The sequence below is a fragment of the Amphimedon queenslandica genome, unplaced genomic scaffold (genome assembly GCF_000090795.2).
Source record: "Amphimedon queenslandica unplaced genomic scaffold, v1.1 AMPQUscaffold_13482, whole genome shotgun sequence".
Taxonomy (NCBI): Eukaryota; Metazoa; Porifera; class Demospongiae; order Haplosclerida; family Niphatidae; genus Amphimedon; species Amphimedon queenslandica.
Window position 1 is genome coordinate 403,240 of NW_003546282.1, and position 17,921 is coordinate 421,160.

The following is a 17,921-nucleotide window of genomic DNA, read 5'->3' on the forward strand; positions in this document are numbered from 1 at the left end:
TTTATGATTATCATAAGGAGAGTGAGTCATTGTTTAAGAGTAGGTGGAGTTTATCCTTACCTACAGCAAAGGAAGAGTGTTCCTTCCAAGACATAAAGACAGGATCCTTCGCTTTCTCTCTCCTTTGTTCTTCTCTTTAGCTAGCTGTATCTTACAAGAAATGTCCAAATTTCCCAATACTTTTAAAATCAATTAATGAATAAGTCAATTAAAGTTTTATTAAAGTTAAGTAATTGGTCATGTGACAGTCACGTGATACTGTCACCACATGGTAGTGCTTCCTTCCAAGTTCCTTGAAAGTTAGAGAGACATTTTAAGAGAAAACATCGAGAAAGAGAAAAGTATTGCAGTCCAATGGTTTTTAGCTAATTATATTACACCTCTCCCTTCATTCTTCTCTTCTAGATATGCCTACAAAGAAAAATGGCAGCGCAACGACCATAACCAGTGACGAGGGAAAGGAGAACAAGGCACCAGCTGTCGACGAGAAGGACCCGATGTCACTGGCAATATCCGTCATTGAGAAGAAGACGAGAAATCTTGAGAAGAGAAAGGTATAAAATGGTGGAATGGATCAGTACCATTATTTAATTTTTAGAGTCGTTTAACCGGACTAAAGGAAAGTGGAAAATCACTAGACAAGGATCAGGTAATTCCGCCATTTTATTTGATTTCTTATATGTTCACTGACACGTGTTTACAAAATCAAAATCTGCTGACTTCATATTTACAAGATACATGTACATGTATTTTATTTCTTTCCTTTAATGCGTCTCTCCTACCAGCTGGACGCCGTGAGTAAATTACCCGAGGTCATCATTCAAATTGAGACACTACGGGATCTACTGAGTACCTTTCAAGAAGCTCATGCCAGCCAGCAAAAAGAAGTGAAGAAGCTTCAGAAACAGGAGGAGAAACATCGAAAGGACACGGAGAGAGAGCAGCTGCGGTCTCTCCTAAAGTACACCCTGAGGACCCAGGGGATCCTCAACCTAATAGACGATAGTTCCAAAGAGGTCCTTAGGTCTGGGGAAGGAGAGGGAGTTGTGAAACTGAGCGAGAAAGAACTGACACAGCTGGATGAGTTTTATGACTTGGTCAATCCAACTAGACCGGGAAATGACAGGTAATGTACATGTATCTAATATGGTGGACTTATCCTCTCTCTCTCTTTCTCCAGATATGATCGATCGTTGCATGTTGCATCCGACCATATGCTGTCTCTTTTTGAGAAAAGTCAAAAAGAAGTTGTACACACAACTTGTATCCAAACCAGTCATTTAACACTAATTATAACTAATAGACCTTCTTTGTAGTGGTAATCATGTTGTGTATGGGATAGTTGTATTCTTTAACTTGTTGTCTTGTTGTTCAGATGATGCCATGCACTCACTGCTTCACAAGTTGGACGTTTGTGGATACTTTGATAAAGTAGTGGAAGAGAAAGAGGAGGAGGAGGAGGAAGAAGAAGTTAGAGGAGGAGTTGGTGGGTGTGGTTATTATCTTGTTATTTTAGGAAGTTGACGTGGCCCCTCCCACAGCTGCTGTCGAAGAAATAAGAGAAGAACCAGTTACAGCTGATACTGTTAGTAATAATAATAATAATAATAGTAAATTGTTTTCCTGTAGTCTGGTAGGGTACAGTCTCCTGAAAGATTACCCCAGCAGCAGCAGCAGTATACTGGAGGTGTGACTAAAGAAACTGATCCTTCGGAAGAACCCTTTGTTCCTCTCGTTCCCATGACAACAGAAGGGTACCACCCCTCAGCCCCTTCCCCCGATTTCTCTGGTCTCCAGTCGACTGCTCTATCACCTCTTGATGAACTGACCTTCATGAGGGAGTCTCCAAGTTAGTTGTCATGGTAACTGACCCCTGACTACCGTATTTCTATTTAGAGCCTGCCTCACAGCAGCAAAATGATGGGCAGTTAGGGGGAGGAGCTTATTCTTTTGATGTTAACGAGACGTCTCATCAATCATTTTCGTCTTTCCCAGCTACAGGAGGCCACACCCATCAGCAAGACTCTGCCCGAGTGATGGGACTCCTTGATGAGCAGTATGTTCCTGAGACTGGTCAGCAAGTCACTGGAGAGAAAGACAAAGACATTAGAGAAGGAGAAGCAATCCAGTCCTCATCAGTTGGAGGACCCCCTCACTACAATAAGGTAACTATATATATGGCGGAGGAAATTGGTGAATTAAGGATTAAGTTTTGTTAAAATTCACCATTTTGCTTAATTCTTCTCATGCGTCCATGGCTATAAATTCCTTAACACTGAAACTACATTGCAGTCATAGAATTGCCAATATCAATCTTTGCCAAATGTAATTTCCCATCATACGATGTGATACTGGCATAATCTCAAGTTTCATCTAAATAAAGTGATTATAATAATCCTTTACTGTTCTCCATAGGCTGGAGGCACTGGGTACAGGAGCAACCCTGGTGCTGGTACTGGCGGTGGAAGGCAATGGCGCGGCAACGGCAGTTACCGTGGCAACCGTGAGATGTACAACGGCAGTGGTGGAGGAGGTTACAATAGCAGAGGGTACCCAAGAGGAGGCGGGGCAGCATCTGGCGGAAACTTCAGGGGAGGAAGCAACAGAGGTAATTAATTAATACAATAAATTTTTGACTTATTAAAAAATTTATTATTATTAGGTGGTCGTCCAAATTACGCATATAACAATAATCGTTCCGGTAATAGAGGAGGCGGGGCAGGAGGGAGTGGCTATAGGTCCAACCCTCGTGCCACTGCTGCTCAGTAGTCATTAGTGGGCGTGGTCCAGTTAATTAATAGTTATCACAAGAACAAAAAGCGTTAATCAATGTCTGTAATTATTATTGTTATTATTATTATTATATGATTATTTGTGATTTCTTATTTGTTTCGAATCATTTTTCAATGGAATTATTATTTTGGGTGGAGTCGTGTCTTTGTGATCTTGGTGGTCGTTGAATTCTTCTAACTTGAACAGGTGGAGTCAGCCCCCTCCTTTTAACTTCATTTTTCATTTCTGTCTTCAAATAGTCTCCCAGTTTTGATTTCAGCTTTTGTGACGGTGTGTGGTAAATGTAATTGTCAAAACCTCCAGCTTTGTCAATGCATCTCATTGCCTGTGTTGTCACTCTTAGGTCAAACTTCACTCCTAAAATGGAGCTATAGTAAGTGTGCCTTTGGACATTTGGATACCAAACCTTTTTCGTCCTACGATAAAAGAACCAATTATCATGAAGAATCATGGCAGGTATTAGATGGAATCAGCTCAAACTTTCTACACAGCATAAGTACATCAATATGTATCAGAAAATGTAATAAAAATTGGGGGTGATTTTGGAGCCATTTTTTGAAAAAAACCATGGACTATAGCCTTGGGTATTTTTCAGATTTTTGACGTTTTCTTAAAATGGCCGTAACTTGAAAAATTGAAGTCAGAATCAGCTCAAACTTTCTACATAGCATAAGGACATCAATATGTATCAGAAAATGCAATAAAAATTCATAAAAACTTTGCTACTTTTTATTTGAGAAGGTGACCTTGATACCTCTCATTATATCCACTCCAGCATACAAACCAAAATCCGCTCCCTTGGGACGTTGGCACAGCAATCTAGTCAGAAACACCATTGCTCCGTATATCTCTGTATATTCATATTTTATTTATTATTTAACCACCACGCCCATAATAAAATGGAGATCATTTTAAATTGCATGACTGATGTGTAAAGGATACGTGATACTGTCACACATACACACACAGAGAGAAAGAGATAGAGGCAGTTGATGATATGAACTGAGAGTCAAAGAAAGAGAAATAAGAAAATGCCATCATGGGTAGCAGAAATAAAGAATATACAGGTGCCTTTATCTCTCATGATTAAGTGAATAACAAAGAAAAAAGAGAGAGAGGGAGAGAAACAGAACACAAGTTAAAGTCATTATCCAAGGTTTATTGACAGTTCAGTGACAGGAGAGGGAGGAGGCGGGCAATCGTAATACGACTGTACAATGGGTACCTCCCCTCTGTTCCCCTCCCTCTCTTCCTCCTCCTCCCCATCCTCTCCCTCAAGAGTTGGAGAGTTAGCAGGCGATGACATATACTCTGGCGGCAATGGCTCAATAAACGTTGTCATTGAAATAGTCGTACAGGTGTGCTCGGAGATATTATCGTGCTGTAGCATTGCCAGAGGAATGTTAGAAATTTGATCAGGACTTGGGGATAAGTGGGGGATTACCCGATGTGGGGATGGGCGGGGCGAGGGGTGTGGCACTGAATGAAACTGAGATGCACAGTCGTTTTCGTCTAATGTGAGAACGTCTTCGTCAATGACATGTAAGTCTAGGACATGAGGTTGATAATATGACTGATAGGGAGGGGGAGGGTGGGAGGAGTGGTGGGTGTGGTCTCGATTAACGACAAAATGAGATGGAGGGGGAGCAAGGGGTAGCACCCCGTTGCCTTGGTGATTCACGTATGGCAAACGGTGCTGGGAAACCGACGAGATATTATCACTCATAGCGTCAAAATTCATGGAAGGATTCGGAACCACTGGGTAGGGGGCCTCAAGTTCACTAAAGGGTCTGGACATCACTGACATTTCATCGCCCCCCATGAAAGCTACAGAGCGGTGAGTAGTTATCGGCGAGTTAGGAGGGTTACTAGGGTCGGTGGAAATCGTAGATAATCGTTTTATTATTCGAGCATCTTCCGAAGTCTTTTCAACATGGGTAGAGCGAGTTTCCATAGTATTAATAGACATATCGGAAGTATTGATTGATTGTAGGTGTGGCTGGGGGGAGGAGCCTGATTTTATGGAGGAGGTAGGGAAATCGTAACGAGAGGTATAAGTAATGTTACGCTTTTTAGAGAGGACACACTGTATTAGCAGACAGACTGAGCAGGCAAAGGTTAGTACAATTACTATGAAGATGAGACAGGTGGCAATGATGATACCTAGTCTAGCGGAATCAGGTGAAGAGAGGGTGGGGCTTGAGCTGGTGGAAGTGGGCGGGGCAGATGAAGTAGGAGAAGGCTGAGGGATCGAGGATGAAGCTAAGAGAAATAAAAAGAAAATTGTAAAATAAAATACAAAAATTGTCACACTATTTATCAAAATACCATGCCAAAGCATATCAATGTATATTTCAAACTTACCTTGATTGCAATTATTCTCGTCTTGACTGTCAATGCAGTCAAGCTGTCCATCACAGATCCAATTGCTACTGATACACTGACTGATCCCGTTCCTCAGAGTACAGACTATCCCCGACTGACAATCAGTGCAGTTCAGCTCATCGGATCCATCAACACAGTCTGGTAGAGCATTACAGAGTTTATCTCTTTTAATGCAAGTACTGGAACCAGTGAGACACCTGAATCTATCAACTGGGCCTAAGGAAGAGACGAAAAATATTAAAATATATTTTAAAAATATTTTGTTACATTGGCAGTCTTTTTCGTCAGATTGGTCAAGACAGTCGTTGCTACCGTCACAAATTTTTGAATAAAATATACAAGAACTACCATCATCACAAGAGACAGTGCCAGCTGGACATGTAAGATCTAGAGTAGGAGATTATAACAATATCGTAGAGCTGGTAAATTTTAAATTTGAAGCTGCCAATCACACAAAATTTAGCAAAAAATTCATCATAAATTTTATCAATAAAGAGAGCAAATTTACTGAATGCTACTAATAATATACTGACCTGTACACGTTGCATTATCAGATCCAAGAGATTGGTAGCCAGGGCAACCACAGGAATAACTGAACTGAGTGAAATTATCAGAAACAACACAGATATGAGAACAAAGTGATTGAGCACACGGTGATGGAACTAAAATGCAAAGAAAAAAACAAATAAATAAATACTGTAATATCTCCTTCATACTATTGTAAAATGAGTGGGCGTCATAAGAATCCAAAGAGTTAATAATTGTCCCTTCTTCCAGTATAGCATACACTCTAAGAGAAGCTGTGGACTCGTCAAACGAGTATATGGACCAGTCAGACTGGTTGTACCAGTATAAATATGAGACAGAATTGAACGTAACAGCAGTGAGAGCTACAGAAATAAAATAAATAAATGAATAAATAAAAATATTAATGGCTGACCTGTTATATTAGATACATTGGTGACCAGTTCTGTTACATTATTGCTGGAAGGATCATATCTCTCAATAACTTCCCTCAACTCGTCAAACCAGTACACATAACCTGTCAGTTCACTGTACGCCATTTCAAATACATTCAGTTTCAAGTTAGGATTCGTTTCTATGGCAACAGGATCAAGAGAGGGAGTGTCCAGAGGAATGTATTGAACTGACCAGCTGTGAGCATCGCTGAAATATAGCCGCCTAATAATAATAATAATAATAATTAATTAATAACAATAGCCACACCTTTTCCCCACATCCATGGCGATGGCTGTTGGGCGTGTCTGTCTGTCTGAAAGTGGGCGGAGCAATGACCCCACTGTCCCACGATGCTGTCCGCTTGTTCTAACGAAATAAATCTGATTGGTCAGAGGGTCGACCCAAAATAGATGACCTCCGTACCAATCCATAACCATAGAGTATGAAGAATGAGGCCACACCTCCTGCCCCGCCCCTCCCTCCAATACAGCCTGGCCTGATCCGTTAAGATATGAAGTATGAATCCGATTGTTAGTGTCCATCCATAAAACTGTTCCAGTTGAAGGATCGTAGGACATAGCTCTTAAACTGGATTCGTTCAAATGAAGAAAGAGTTTCTGTGGACTTAGGGTGGGCGTGACACAGTCTGGATCTGGAGGTGTGGTGCTTGAGGGGGCGGAGTCACGAATAGGAAGAAAAAATATGTTTGAGGGAGAGGAGAGAAGAGCAAAAGAGTTGACAGCTGGAAGAGAGAAAAAAATTAAAAATAAATAAATAAATAATTAGTTAACATACAGTTGCATTGGCTCCTGCATATCTCTCTATTGTAGTCGTAGACCAAAGTCTTGTATTTAGTGGGTGAGCAGCGACACTCGTAATGATAGCTATCCTTAACTAGACACAATGTATCTCCATCATTGCCACACTCAGCATTGAATCTTGAACACCAATGGACACCTAATAATAATAATAATAATAATAATAATAATAATGATGATGATAATGATGATGATGATGATAATAAAAGTCCATTTTACCAGGTTGTGTTGTGTAGTGGTTGAATTTCATTGCAGTCACGTTAGTTCCATGGATTGATACCATATCAAAAAGAGCCGTCCAATCAGATAAACGTACCCTATTCTGATCATCCCCTGTATGTTCATTATAATAATAGACCTCATCGTTGGATGGGAGGAGGAAATAAAGGCGCTGGAATTCATCGATATAATTCAAAAGAGTTGGCTCATGGAAGCCGTTAGCATCTTCGTTATGATGATGGCTACACCAGATCTTCCCTACAAGATGTGACGTTAGTATCCGATACTCATATATGCAGCTGCTCCAGGACCAGAATATAAACTGATCAGAAACGTCTAACGTGATATCGTGAATTGGAACATTAGTGGGGACAAAACTCATGTTCTGGGGGGTCTTGGTCCAAATTGTAGACACAGGACCCCCTGTAAGGGGGACAGATTGAAGTCCAGTGTCACTTGAAAAATACAGCACACTAAAAAGAATTAATAAAACATTAAAGGTTAATAATACTTATTAAATACCTTTGGTACGGGTTGACTATAATCCGTTGTGGTTTTTCTAATCCACTGACAAGAATCTGTTGATTATTTCCGTTCAGTTTGGCCACGCCCACCACTCCCAGTGCCTCGTTAGTCCAGTAAAGGTTACGCCCCCACCAATCAATGGCGAGATCCGATATGATGCCACGGGAACAAGTAATGATTAGCTGAGACTCATAAGTCGACATATTTGTAGCGTCTAAAGGAATTACCCCTCTGTATATATTCTAATTAAAAGAATAAATATTAGTGATGTGTGTAATATTTAAAAATTCTATTAACTTGAAAACTTTTAGTTTGAATCAGCTCAAACTTTCTACGCAACATAAGTGCATGTATATGCATCAGATGAAATTATTAAAATGGAGAATTCTCTCCTTTTCAATTTTGGTGAAATTTGGCCAAGGACTTTTACCCAATTTTGGAGCAACTTCAAAAATTCGTAAAAATTCCAAATTTGATCGAAATCAATTCAAACTTTGAACACAACATAAGAACATGTATATGTATCAGGAAATATTATAAAAATGGAGAATTCTCTCATAGCAATTTTCCACAAAATACCTTGTATAGGGTATTTTACAGAAGCCAACATATTTTAACTTATAATACTGATATGAGATCAGCCTTACCCCATCTTCACTGCTGATCCAATACATCATGTTGTGGGTGGAGTCAATGTCGAGAGATTGAACTGGTAATGGCTTTATGACGCTAGCAGCAGCTGGGCTATGGACTGAGAGTGTGATCCTGTTATTAGTAGTTATAATTACATTACTGCTAGTATCTAGAGAGAGAGAGAGAGGGAGGGGGAGGGGGAGAGAGAGTATACAACAAGTAATAACACAAGTATCAAATTAATAAAGAACTTACTGTCGACACACTTTGTCTCACTCCCTGTCTCTAGTTTATAGTAATCGCTACAGAGACACTTCCTTGTTCCGTTGGTTCCAGTTAAAACACATATCTCAGAGCAGCCACCATTACCCAATGCACAACCATGATCAGCTGTATAAAGAACATGAACATTATTATTATTATTATTATTATTATTATTATTATCATTATTATTATTATTATTATTATTATTATCATCATTATTATTATTTATTATTATTATTATTATTATTATTATTTATTATTATTATTATTATTATTATTATTATTATTATTATTATTTATAACTCACTCAGTGGTTGTGTGTCGTTAATACCAGTTACCCCAGTCACTCCGAGTAGAGTGCTTGATATTACAGTACCTGACGAAGAACTCAAAAACTGTCCAACAGGTATGCTCTTAAGTCGGCCATTTTGTCTATCAGTCCAGTACAGCACATCTCCGAAAAAGAACAACCCAGCCACTGTCTCATCCGTCAGAGACTTTGAGGCCATGTTGGCTCCGTTTTTATCAGCTTTACGTATGCTACGATGGTCAATGTGACCCTCGGCCCAGTATATGTCACCGGTCGACTGGTGAACGGCTATTGGTCCAGGAAAGAAGATGGAGTGATGATCGTTATTAATTAACTTCTGTTGGTTGCTGCCGTCGAGATTTGACCTCCATATTGATGGATCAAGACCAGTATCAGTCCAATAAAGGTAACTAAAGGAATGAGAAGAATAATAACAATATACCTGTAGGTACATGTACATGTAAAGAATAATATATACACAGTGTATGATGGACATACCCTAGTTCTTCATTAAGAGCAATACCCTGTGGGTGGTCCACCCCAGTATCAACAATAACCCTCCTGTGGGTGGAGTCTAACTGATTGATGGACACCACTTCTATCTTATCAAGGCCCACATCAGCCCAATAAAGTACGGATCCGTCTTCGCTGATAGCCACACCCACTGGATACGCTATGCTCTCGTTTATGACCACACTTCTTCCAGAGCCATCAATCTTTGACCTCATTATGGCCGGGGGGTTTCTCTGGGACCAATAAAGGTACTCAAACTTTCTGTCGTAAGTCACGAATTCGATAGTCTCTCCATTCCCATGGAAAGGAAGTGGGAGGGGCAACTCCTCCCCCTCAACGTCAAACGAGAGAATATTAATAAAAGAGCTTTGACCGATGAGCAGGAATAACTGAGGAACTAAAGGGTTAAAAATAAAACAATCAAGGAGCTAAAGGGTTAATAATAACATCAAAAAATAAAATTTTCCCTAAGGCTACGAGACAAGATTATGCCCACCAATAGCAGCTGCTCAACAAACCACAACCAAGAAATGAACATGTGTATAAACTTAATCTAATTGATACCATCTCCGCCCACCTGCTTAATTAAAATGTAATTAATTAAAAGTGACTAAAGGTACAGAGACCGGGAGTCTCACACGCCATTTACATAATGTATTTATTTATTTATTGTCAAGTGTAATTAGTAAGAGCAGCTGTACTTATGAAAACTTAACGGACTTAATCTAATAAATATAAATCAAATACAAAACAAAAACTTAGCAAAATTAATATACCATACATGCAATAACAACAACAACAACAACAACAATAATAATAATAATAACCTGTGTTGCAGCTTTGGTTGTCCGCATTTAGTTTGAATCCAGTGGGACAGCTGCAGGTAGACTGTGTGCTGATATCACTGGGAGAGGATGGGTCAGGGAGAGTGAAACAAAACTTAGAGCAGCCGCCATTGATAGAGGAACAACCACCTGAAACTAAGAGAGAAGAAAAAAGAAAATAACACAGCTGCTTCATGTAGCTATCCTCCATAAATGGACATTACAAAATGTTCTTACAATAAAAGGTATTTTACAATAAAAGGTACATGTACATAGGTTCCAGTGTAATGACTACTCCCTGACCAGAAGACTTACAAGTGACACAGGAGCAAGAACAATATACACAGCTACATGTACATGTACATGTAGCTGTATCAATAAGACATGTAGCTGTATCTACATCCAGTCATTAATAAAACCCACAGTCTAGACAATATCTCCCAAAAGAACAAAAGAAAATATAATAATTGTGCCTGCCTAATATACATATACATGTACATGTACACCATCCTTAATAATAATAATAATTATTATTATTATTATTATTATAAGATAACACACTACACAATGTACATGCAGTACATGTATTTGTAATGTACACATTCAAGCTAATTTGTACATGTACATGTACAATAGCTCATATTGAATCAGTAATGAAGAACATATGAAGCATTAACTGTATACATGCCCGTACATACCAATCTACAATCATAATAGGAACAAATACTCCAAATGTAGCCCACCACACAAGCTACATGTACAAGTACATGTATAATACAAAAGGAAACACAAGTACATGTACATGTATACACTCACTCGACATTAGGAAACTCTTTGGTAAGAAAGCACTGATGTCACCAGGATCAAACGAGCTGCCTTCGATGACGGTGTTTAGCAAACCAAACGAATATGAATATAAACTCCCATTTTGACCATTTCGTCGTCTGGAGAGGTAGAGAGTGTCATTAGTGGCACTTAGGCTTGTAGTATCAGATAAGGAGGGTAACACCATCTCCTGGTCTCCGCCCGATAGATTGGATTTATAGATAACACCAAGAGCGTTCCAATAAAGTGTAGAGTTAATGGCATCAACTGATATATCACGAATGTCGTTTAAGTTTTCTATTATTTTCGTGGGATTGGATCCATCTAGGTTAGCCCTCCAAATACAGCAATAGGTATCAGCAAAGAACATGAAACTGGAGGAAAGAAAAGAAAAGAATGTAAATGTGATATTTATGAAATAAAAGGGCAGTAAGTCTCAAGCGGTATAGCAGCTGGATTTAAAAGTGTCATGCAGTCTAAACATTAACAGGTACTGTACCATCATGCAATTGTTTAAAAATACATTAATGTTAGGGACAGGTGAAGTGTCTCTGGCGGGCAGGTAGGGTATGCTATGAACATTAAACAGGTGGTGCTCTATCAAATCACATTAAAAGAAGATGAGACATGTAGTTATTGTAAGAAATGTCTATTGATCGCATTAAACAAGATCAAAAGAGAAGACACTGGGAAATATATCAGTAATACATTAAGAATTACTAGAATTTAATAGTAGGAATTGCAATAATAAAGCAATTACTGCAATAGTAAGAATTCAAGACCTGAGGTGTGTAACACAGCTACAGTGTAGTGTACAAGTGTGGGAGAAATCACATGTACAAACACAAGAGATGAATACATAGAACAATGATGAAGATAAAGTCGTGATAGCTTCCGCACCTCCCCCCTCTCTCTCTCTCACTCACTCCTTCTCTCTCTCACTCCCTCTCTCCCTCCCTCTCTCTCTCTCTCCCTCCCTCTCTCTCTCCCTCCCTCTCTCTCTCCCTCCCTCTCCCTCCTTCTACTAGTAAACAACTCATGTCAATATGCCAAGAATCATGTTACTACCATCACCAACACAAAAACATAATGACACAACATGAACACGTGTTTGCTACAATCACTGTACACATCTCCTCTCTCTCCCCCTCTCTCTCTCCTCTCCCCCTCTCTCTATCCTCACCCGTGTAAAGGATCCACAGCAACAGGGCCAGGATCCCGTGGTGTTAAATTAGTAAATATTCTCTGGTAGGAGCCACTACAAGAAGCCACGCCAACATAGCCTTGAGTCTCTCCTGTCCTGGTACCAGTGTAGTAGATGAGGTTGGATCTCCAGTCAATGGCTACACCTTGAGGTCTGCCGAGACTCACGCTTAGGATCTGAAGGAATGAGAATGGAAATATGAACATAAGAATAATGATGCAGTGGTTTGTTATTAATCAAGTATAATTAATGTAATTATGTTAATTAATAGTAAAATAGTAACCAATACAGAACAATATACACACACACGTGTATCACACAGTACATGTGTATTGTGTATAGTGTATTGTGTATAGTGTATAGTGTATAGTGTAGAGATAAGAAATTAATTGAATAAAAAGGAAGCCATACACAGGCACACAGTGATGAGTATACACTAAACCTACCAATGAACCATTCAATATGATATCACAATTTCATTCCCATGCTTTATGATTTCATTCTCATACCACATATTATCATTTCCATACTCACTGTTTCGATGGTCGAACTGTTAGCAAAGCTCCTCATTATGGTGTGGTCCGTGCTCCAGTAGATCCTGTCGTCACAGCTGTTGCAGTCCAGGGAGAGAGGTTTGGTACCAACTTGTATAACTGGTACAGCAACATTATCAACTAGTCGGTCAATTGAGCTTTGATTGGCAAAATAGATAATAGAAGATGCTGGAGAGAGAGAGAGAGAGGGAGAGGGAGAGAGAGAGGGGAACAAAGACAGGAAGTGTTAAAACCAATATGAATTGCATACATTATACATGTACATGTACATGAAATACTTTTTGTGATGATGTGATAATCATTAACACATTCCACTTCACAAAGGAACTGAAATAATAGCAAGTTTGCAACAAGGGGATATGAACAGGTACAGCTGCTACTAATGTGGCCACTCCTTCTGGTCAAACCTGTTTTTAGAATGCGGTACAGTGGCCAACAGGCAGTGGCTATATCACAACGCTCTAATGGTCTCTTTACAACATTGTTATAAGAACAACCTCCTTACCTCCCTCCCTCTCCCCATCTAATGTACATGTACAATATACATGTGTTTTATAATAAAATTATATTTTTAATGAAACAACAGCTGAGATATAATTAATAATATTAATGGAATGTGTACATAATGTCACATGATACACACATGTACATGTACATCCACACCTAATATGAACATACCAATGAACATGTACAGTGTAGCCTCTTTATTAAGGACACCATTGGACCCATACTACCTGTCCTTGATACATGTACAGTGTAGCCTCTTTATTAAGGACACCATTGGGCCCACACTACCTGTCCTTAATACATGTACAGTGTAGCCTCTTTATTAAGGACACCATTGGGCCCACACTACTTGTCCTTAATACATGTACAGTGTAGCCTCTTTATTAAGGACACCATTGGGCCCCACACTACCTGTCCTTAATACATGTTCAGTGTAATCTCTTTATTAAGGACACCATTGGCCCATGGGAGTGTCCTCATTTCAGAGGTAAATGTACTTTGTATAGGCTTAAATGTCCTCATTATGAAGGTAATTGACTGAAGTCAAAGCTATGATAAGAGGCTATAAAAATTATACATCTTTATAAATACACATTGAATGTAGCTTTAAATACAAATTATCAAAATCCTAAAGTATTAATAACAACAACAATAATAACAACTTTAAAAATAAATAAAAAACAAATCACTTTAATTAGTGTTTGCAGGAGTGTGTGTGTGTGTGTAGTAGAGTGATGTCATACATTAAATGCTGCCAAACAAAAGCACCAACAGCTATATAATAATAATAGGAGAAGACTCTAGACAATGTACATGTACATACATGTACACTTTAGAAAAAACAATGAGAGAGAGAGAGGAGAGAGAGAGAGAGAGAGAGATGCTCCTCCCATAAAAGGATATCACATCAGCTCCTTTACAATGAGAGGAGATGAGTTATGCCAATCATCCAAGTAATGATTTGTACGTGTACACATAAAATAAATATGAGACACACTGTGTGTAGATTAGCTATAGCACTAGCAGTAATAGCATGTATCAACAGTGTGAAAAGGTGATTGCGACTATTAGGAGAGAGCGAGAGAGAGGGAGAGAGCGAGAGAGAGAGAGGGAGGGAGAGAGAGAGAGGGGGGGGTAGTTGGCCATGTTGTGATATGGAAAGGAACAAGGCTTCAAACACGCTATCTACTCTAACGAACAAGAAATATTGATCTTAATACAAGAAACAAACAATGATGTGTGATAAATCCAATAGAACTAACAACAGGATTATAATATGTTACCTAACAATAGTTTCAGGACATTGTACAGTGTAAATATATTGTACAGTATATATAACAGGAATATAATTAGCTGATAAATTGCCTACAGCTATTGGCAGACACTTGACTTGTAAATAATCATCATTTTTACTAAAATAACTAGCTTAAAATGACCTTGATTCCTTACCATCTAAACTGTTGAGAGATAACAAAACTACAAGGAGACTGGCTAAGATGGAGAGTGGTGGTCTTAGCCTAGAATGCTTTCTGACTGCCTCCGACATGGCATCTCCAGTAAGCATGAAGAAGGAGGGAGAGAAATGGCGAGGAGAGAGGGGGAAAGGTGTAAAATGGCTTGTAGTACCTCAAATAATAGTAGCCTATGTCTTCCGGGCGGCCAACTGTACAAACAAAGGTAGAGATAGATAAATGGGTAACAGTGACAAAAAAGAAACAAAACAAGATGAGAAAGAAAGAAAAGGGAAGATGAGAGAAGGAGAGAGAACTCTGGTTACCTTTTTGTCTTTCTTTTTTATTTCTTTCTCACAAAACTCGTGGAGACTGGGCACAAAAATAATACACCGTATATTGGATTAATATCTTAATTAACAAAGCCACGCCCATCATTAAAGTAATATTGAATATCGAATAGCACCATTACTATGCATACAGTATTATAATTGCAAAATATAATGTTAGTATTGACGCCCAGCCCTGCTACTAATTAGACACACTTCTTTAGTTTTAATCTGTTTAATATGAGCTCTGCAGAGCGCGTACTTGAAAGGCTCCTTTCAGCTGCTGATAATGAAAGAAATACCAGTAGTATTTTATCAGAATTTATTAAAGAGGTGAGCTAGAATGAACATTATGTCAGCAAGAGCTTTGTTTACTTAGAATGAGCAGCAACCGACAGTTAAAGTGACAGGCTCAGCAGAAGTCAAAAAGGTAATGAATAAAATGGGTGTGGCTGAACAGGTGATATACATATACCAGTACGTACGTACGTACGGTAGGGTGGGTATTAATTGCGACACTTAATTTTAGCCTTTGAGTGTACTTAAAAACCACTAATTCAACCAGCCGCTAATAATAGTTATTATGTACTTGTGTAAACAAGTACACAAGATAGGCAAGATCTGTAGCAAGATAACAGTAAATAGGGTGATCCTTTTGAGTGTTCTGCTCTTAAATGTATAGATTGGGCTTCTTGAGTAGTGTTATGCTATTGAATAGGGGTTTTACCATTGATTTTCTTCCTATTTTCGCTAATATTACATTTCACTAAATCAGCGTCCCCTTAAAAATGCTAAAATTTAAGAGCGCAATTAATACCCACCCTAAGGTACATGTACATTAATCATTATTAATTGATGATAGAAACTCTGCGAGCTGATTCTTGATAAAACGAGTGATGGGATTTGGTCTTTAAAGACGCAAGAGAATGGCCTAAAGGTTCTCAGGATACTAGCACGAGAGAGCGGGGACACACCCCTCACACGAGAAGAGTCTTTGAGAAAAGTACTCAAACTTGCCGACGTGGTGGAACCCGAGAGCAGGTTCAAAAACCTAGAGGGTCTTAGCCAAGACGAAATAAACGGTAAGAAATATAAATACCTTATTTAAATTACTTTCTTTCTCCCTCATAGTTATTATCGAGGCCATTAAATGTTTGTGTAATTTATTTTTAAACCACAGAGATCTAGCGGGGAGGAGTACCGAAATAGGACTCCTCCCTCGACTGGCCGAGAGACTCCAACTGCATCACAAGAAGCAGCTGCCACGGGACGTAGTGTACTATGACCTCAGACTGTTGTTCTTAATATCTGCCTGTGACATTAACCAGAGGTACAGTAGGGAAGAGGAGGTAGACAGCTCTTAAGTAATGGACAGCTGGTCCAGTGGTATGTGTAATATGTGGTTTTAAGGAGAAATGAAGATAAGGAAATGGAGTATATATGTACATGTACATGTAGTAGATTAAGAGAGAGAGAGAGAAGGTTGGTATATTACGTAACATGAACTAGGTGGAAAGGACATGATGATTGAATGAGTTCAATATTTATATTAGGACTATTACTGATACTATTAATAGTAACATTATGATGATACTACGCATAGATGTATGTTTTATGATAATGTTTTATGAGATGTATGTGTTAACAGTTCCTGCATTAGTCTGATTACACTGTTTTGACTTCACTGTTCCAATTCTTTGCCAAATTTAAACAGGAGAGTGTACACAAACTTTATAACTTATGGTCTAATTAATTGAATTATTAATGACACCTCCCTTTAGTCATAAACGAACGTGAGACTTAATTAATTTCATTTTATAATTAATAGGACGATATTTAGGGACAGACACAATGGCGTCTCTCTCATTGTTAACGTTATTTCACAAACAATTGACCGACCAACTCAAGAAGAAACTTTAGACCCACTTGGAGAAGTAGGCGGAGTTAAGCTACCCTGTCCAGTTAGTGATCAAGACATGTACATGATTAGCGAGTGTTTAAAAATAGTTTTTAATCAAACGCTAAATTGGACACCTGATACTGAGGTGAGCCCTTCATTAGCAGCTGCACTATATTGTTATTATTACTGCACTAGCTTGAATTACCATATAATTATGGTTTATAGTAATAATACTAATAATAATAATAATAATAATAATAATAATAATAATAATAATAATAATAATAATAATAATAATAATAATAATAATAATAATAATAATAATAATAATAATAATAATAATAATATTAAGAATATGCAGACATGTATACATGTGTAAAGGAATGTGTGGAATTTAAATAACAATTACCAGCCTTGGTCTATCTGTCTCCAGTAGCATCTGCTTGCTAAATTCAAATGACGCATTAATTAGCGACATCATTCGTTGTTAAGGAAAAATTTTAAAATTACGTACAGTAGCAGAGTCAGACCACCAATGTACCTAAAATTAATAATTTAATAAAATACATGTACATGTATTTTTGGTTCATTTTATAGGAGGCAGCAGCTGCAATGAAGAGATTAGGATATTTAATTAGTATAATATTAGTGTCCATCCCGCCCCAATTGAGCTCACTTTCATTACAATTAATAACGTAAGATATTGACCACACCCATTTGTATTGACCACACCTCTTTTTTAGTCACGTTGCAGAGGTGATAATTAATATTCCTCAAGCTGCAGTCAGTTCGTTAATCTCGTTGCCATGCCAACTAAGAGCCACACCTATATTAATGACTGCTTATCCTAATCTTTATCCAAAAGNGTGCCGAAGGAGGCGTGGCTATGGAAGGAGGCATGGCTAGT

The 17,921-nt window shown here is 38.4% G+C and overlaps 2 protein-coding genes across 2 annotated transcripts; one reads left to right on the plus strand and one right to left on the minus strand.

Annotated features, from left to right (window-relative positions):
* Positions 1 to 233: 233 nt before the first annotated feature.
* On the plus strand, positions 234 to 2,912 carry LOC100631649 (caprin-1-like). The gene is made up of 11 exons (XM_003384850.3): positions 234 to 341; positions 406 to 554; positions 599 to 649; positions 786 to 1,126; positions 1,181 to 1,263; positions 1,376 to 1,470; positions 1,517 to 1,585; positions 1,630 to 1,849; positions 1,897 to 2,165; positions 2,416 to 2,608; positions 2,663 to 2,912. The coding sequence occupies exons 2-11, from the start codon at positions 408 to 410 to the stop codon at positions 2,767 to 2,769; spliced, it is 1,575 nt and encodes a 524-aa protein (XP_003384898.2). The 5' UTR covers positions 234 to 341; positions 406 to 407; the 3' UTR covers positions 2,770 to 2,912.
* A 1,028-nt stretch (positions 2,913 to 3,940) lies between these two features.
* On the minus strand, positions 3,941 to 14,898 carry Lrp5/6 (low density lipoprotein receptor-related protein). The gene is given in 20 exon segments (NM_001279301.1): positions 3,941 to 5,031; positions 5,034 to 5,055; positions 5,158 to 5,173; positions 5,175 to 5,565; positions 5,712 to 5,840; positions 5,895 to 6,068; positions 6,119 to 6,360; positions 6,406 to 6,880; positions 6,934 to 7,095; positions 7,176 to 7,648; positions 7,698 to 7,942; positions 8,348 to 8,502; positions 8,589 to 8,723; positions 8,905 to 9,317; positions 9,406 to 9,817; positions 10,248 to 10,402; positions 11,063 to 11,443; positions 12,253 to 12,449; positions 12,808 to 12,995; positions 14,784 to 14,898. Coding segments are annotated over 20 exon segments (5,571 nt in total).
* Positions 14,899 to 17,921: the final 3,023 nt, after the last annotated feature.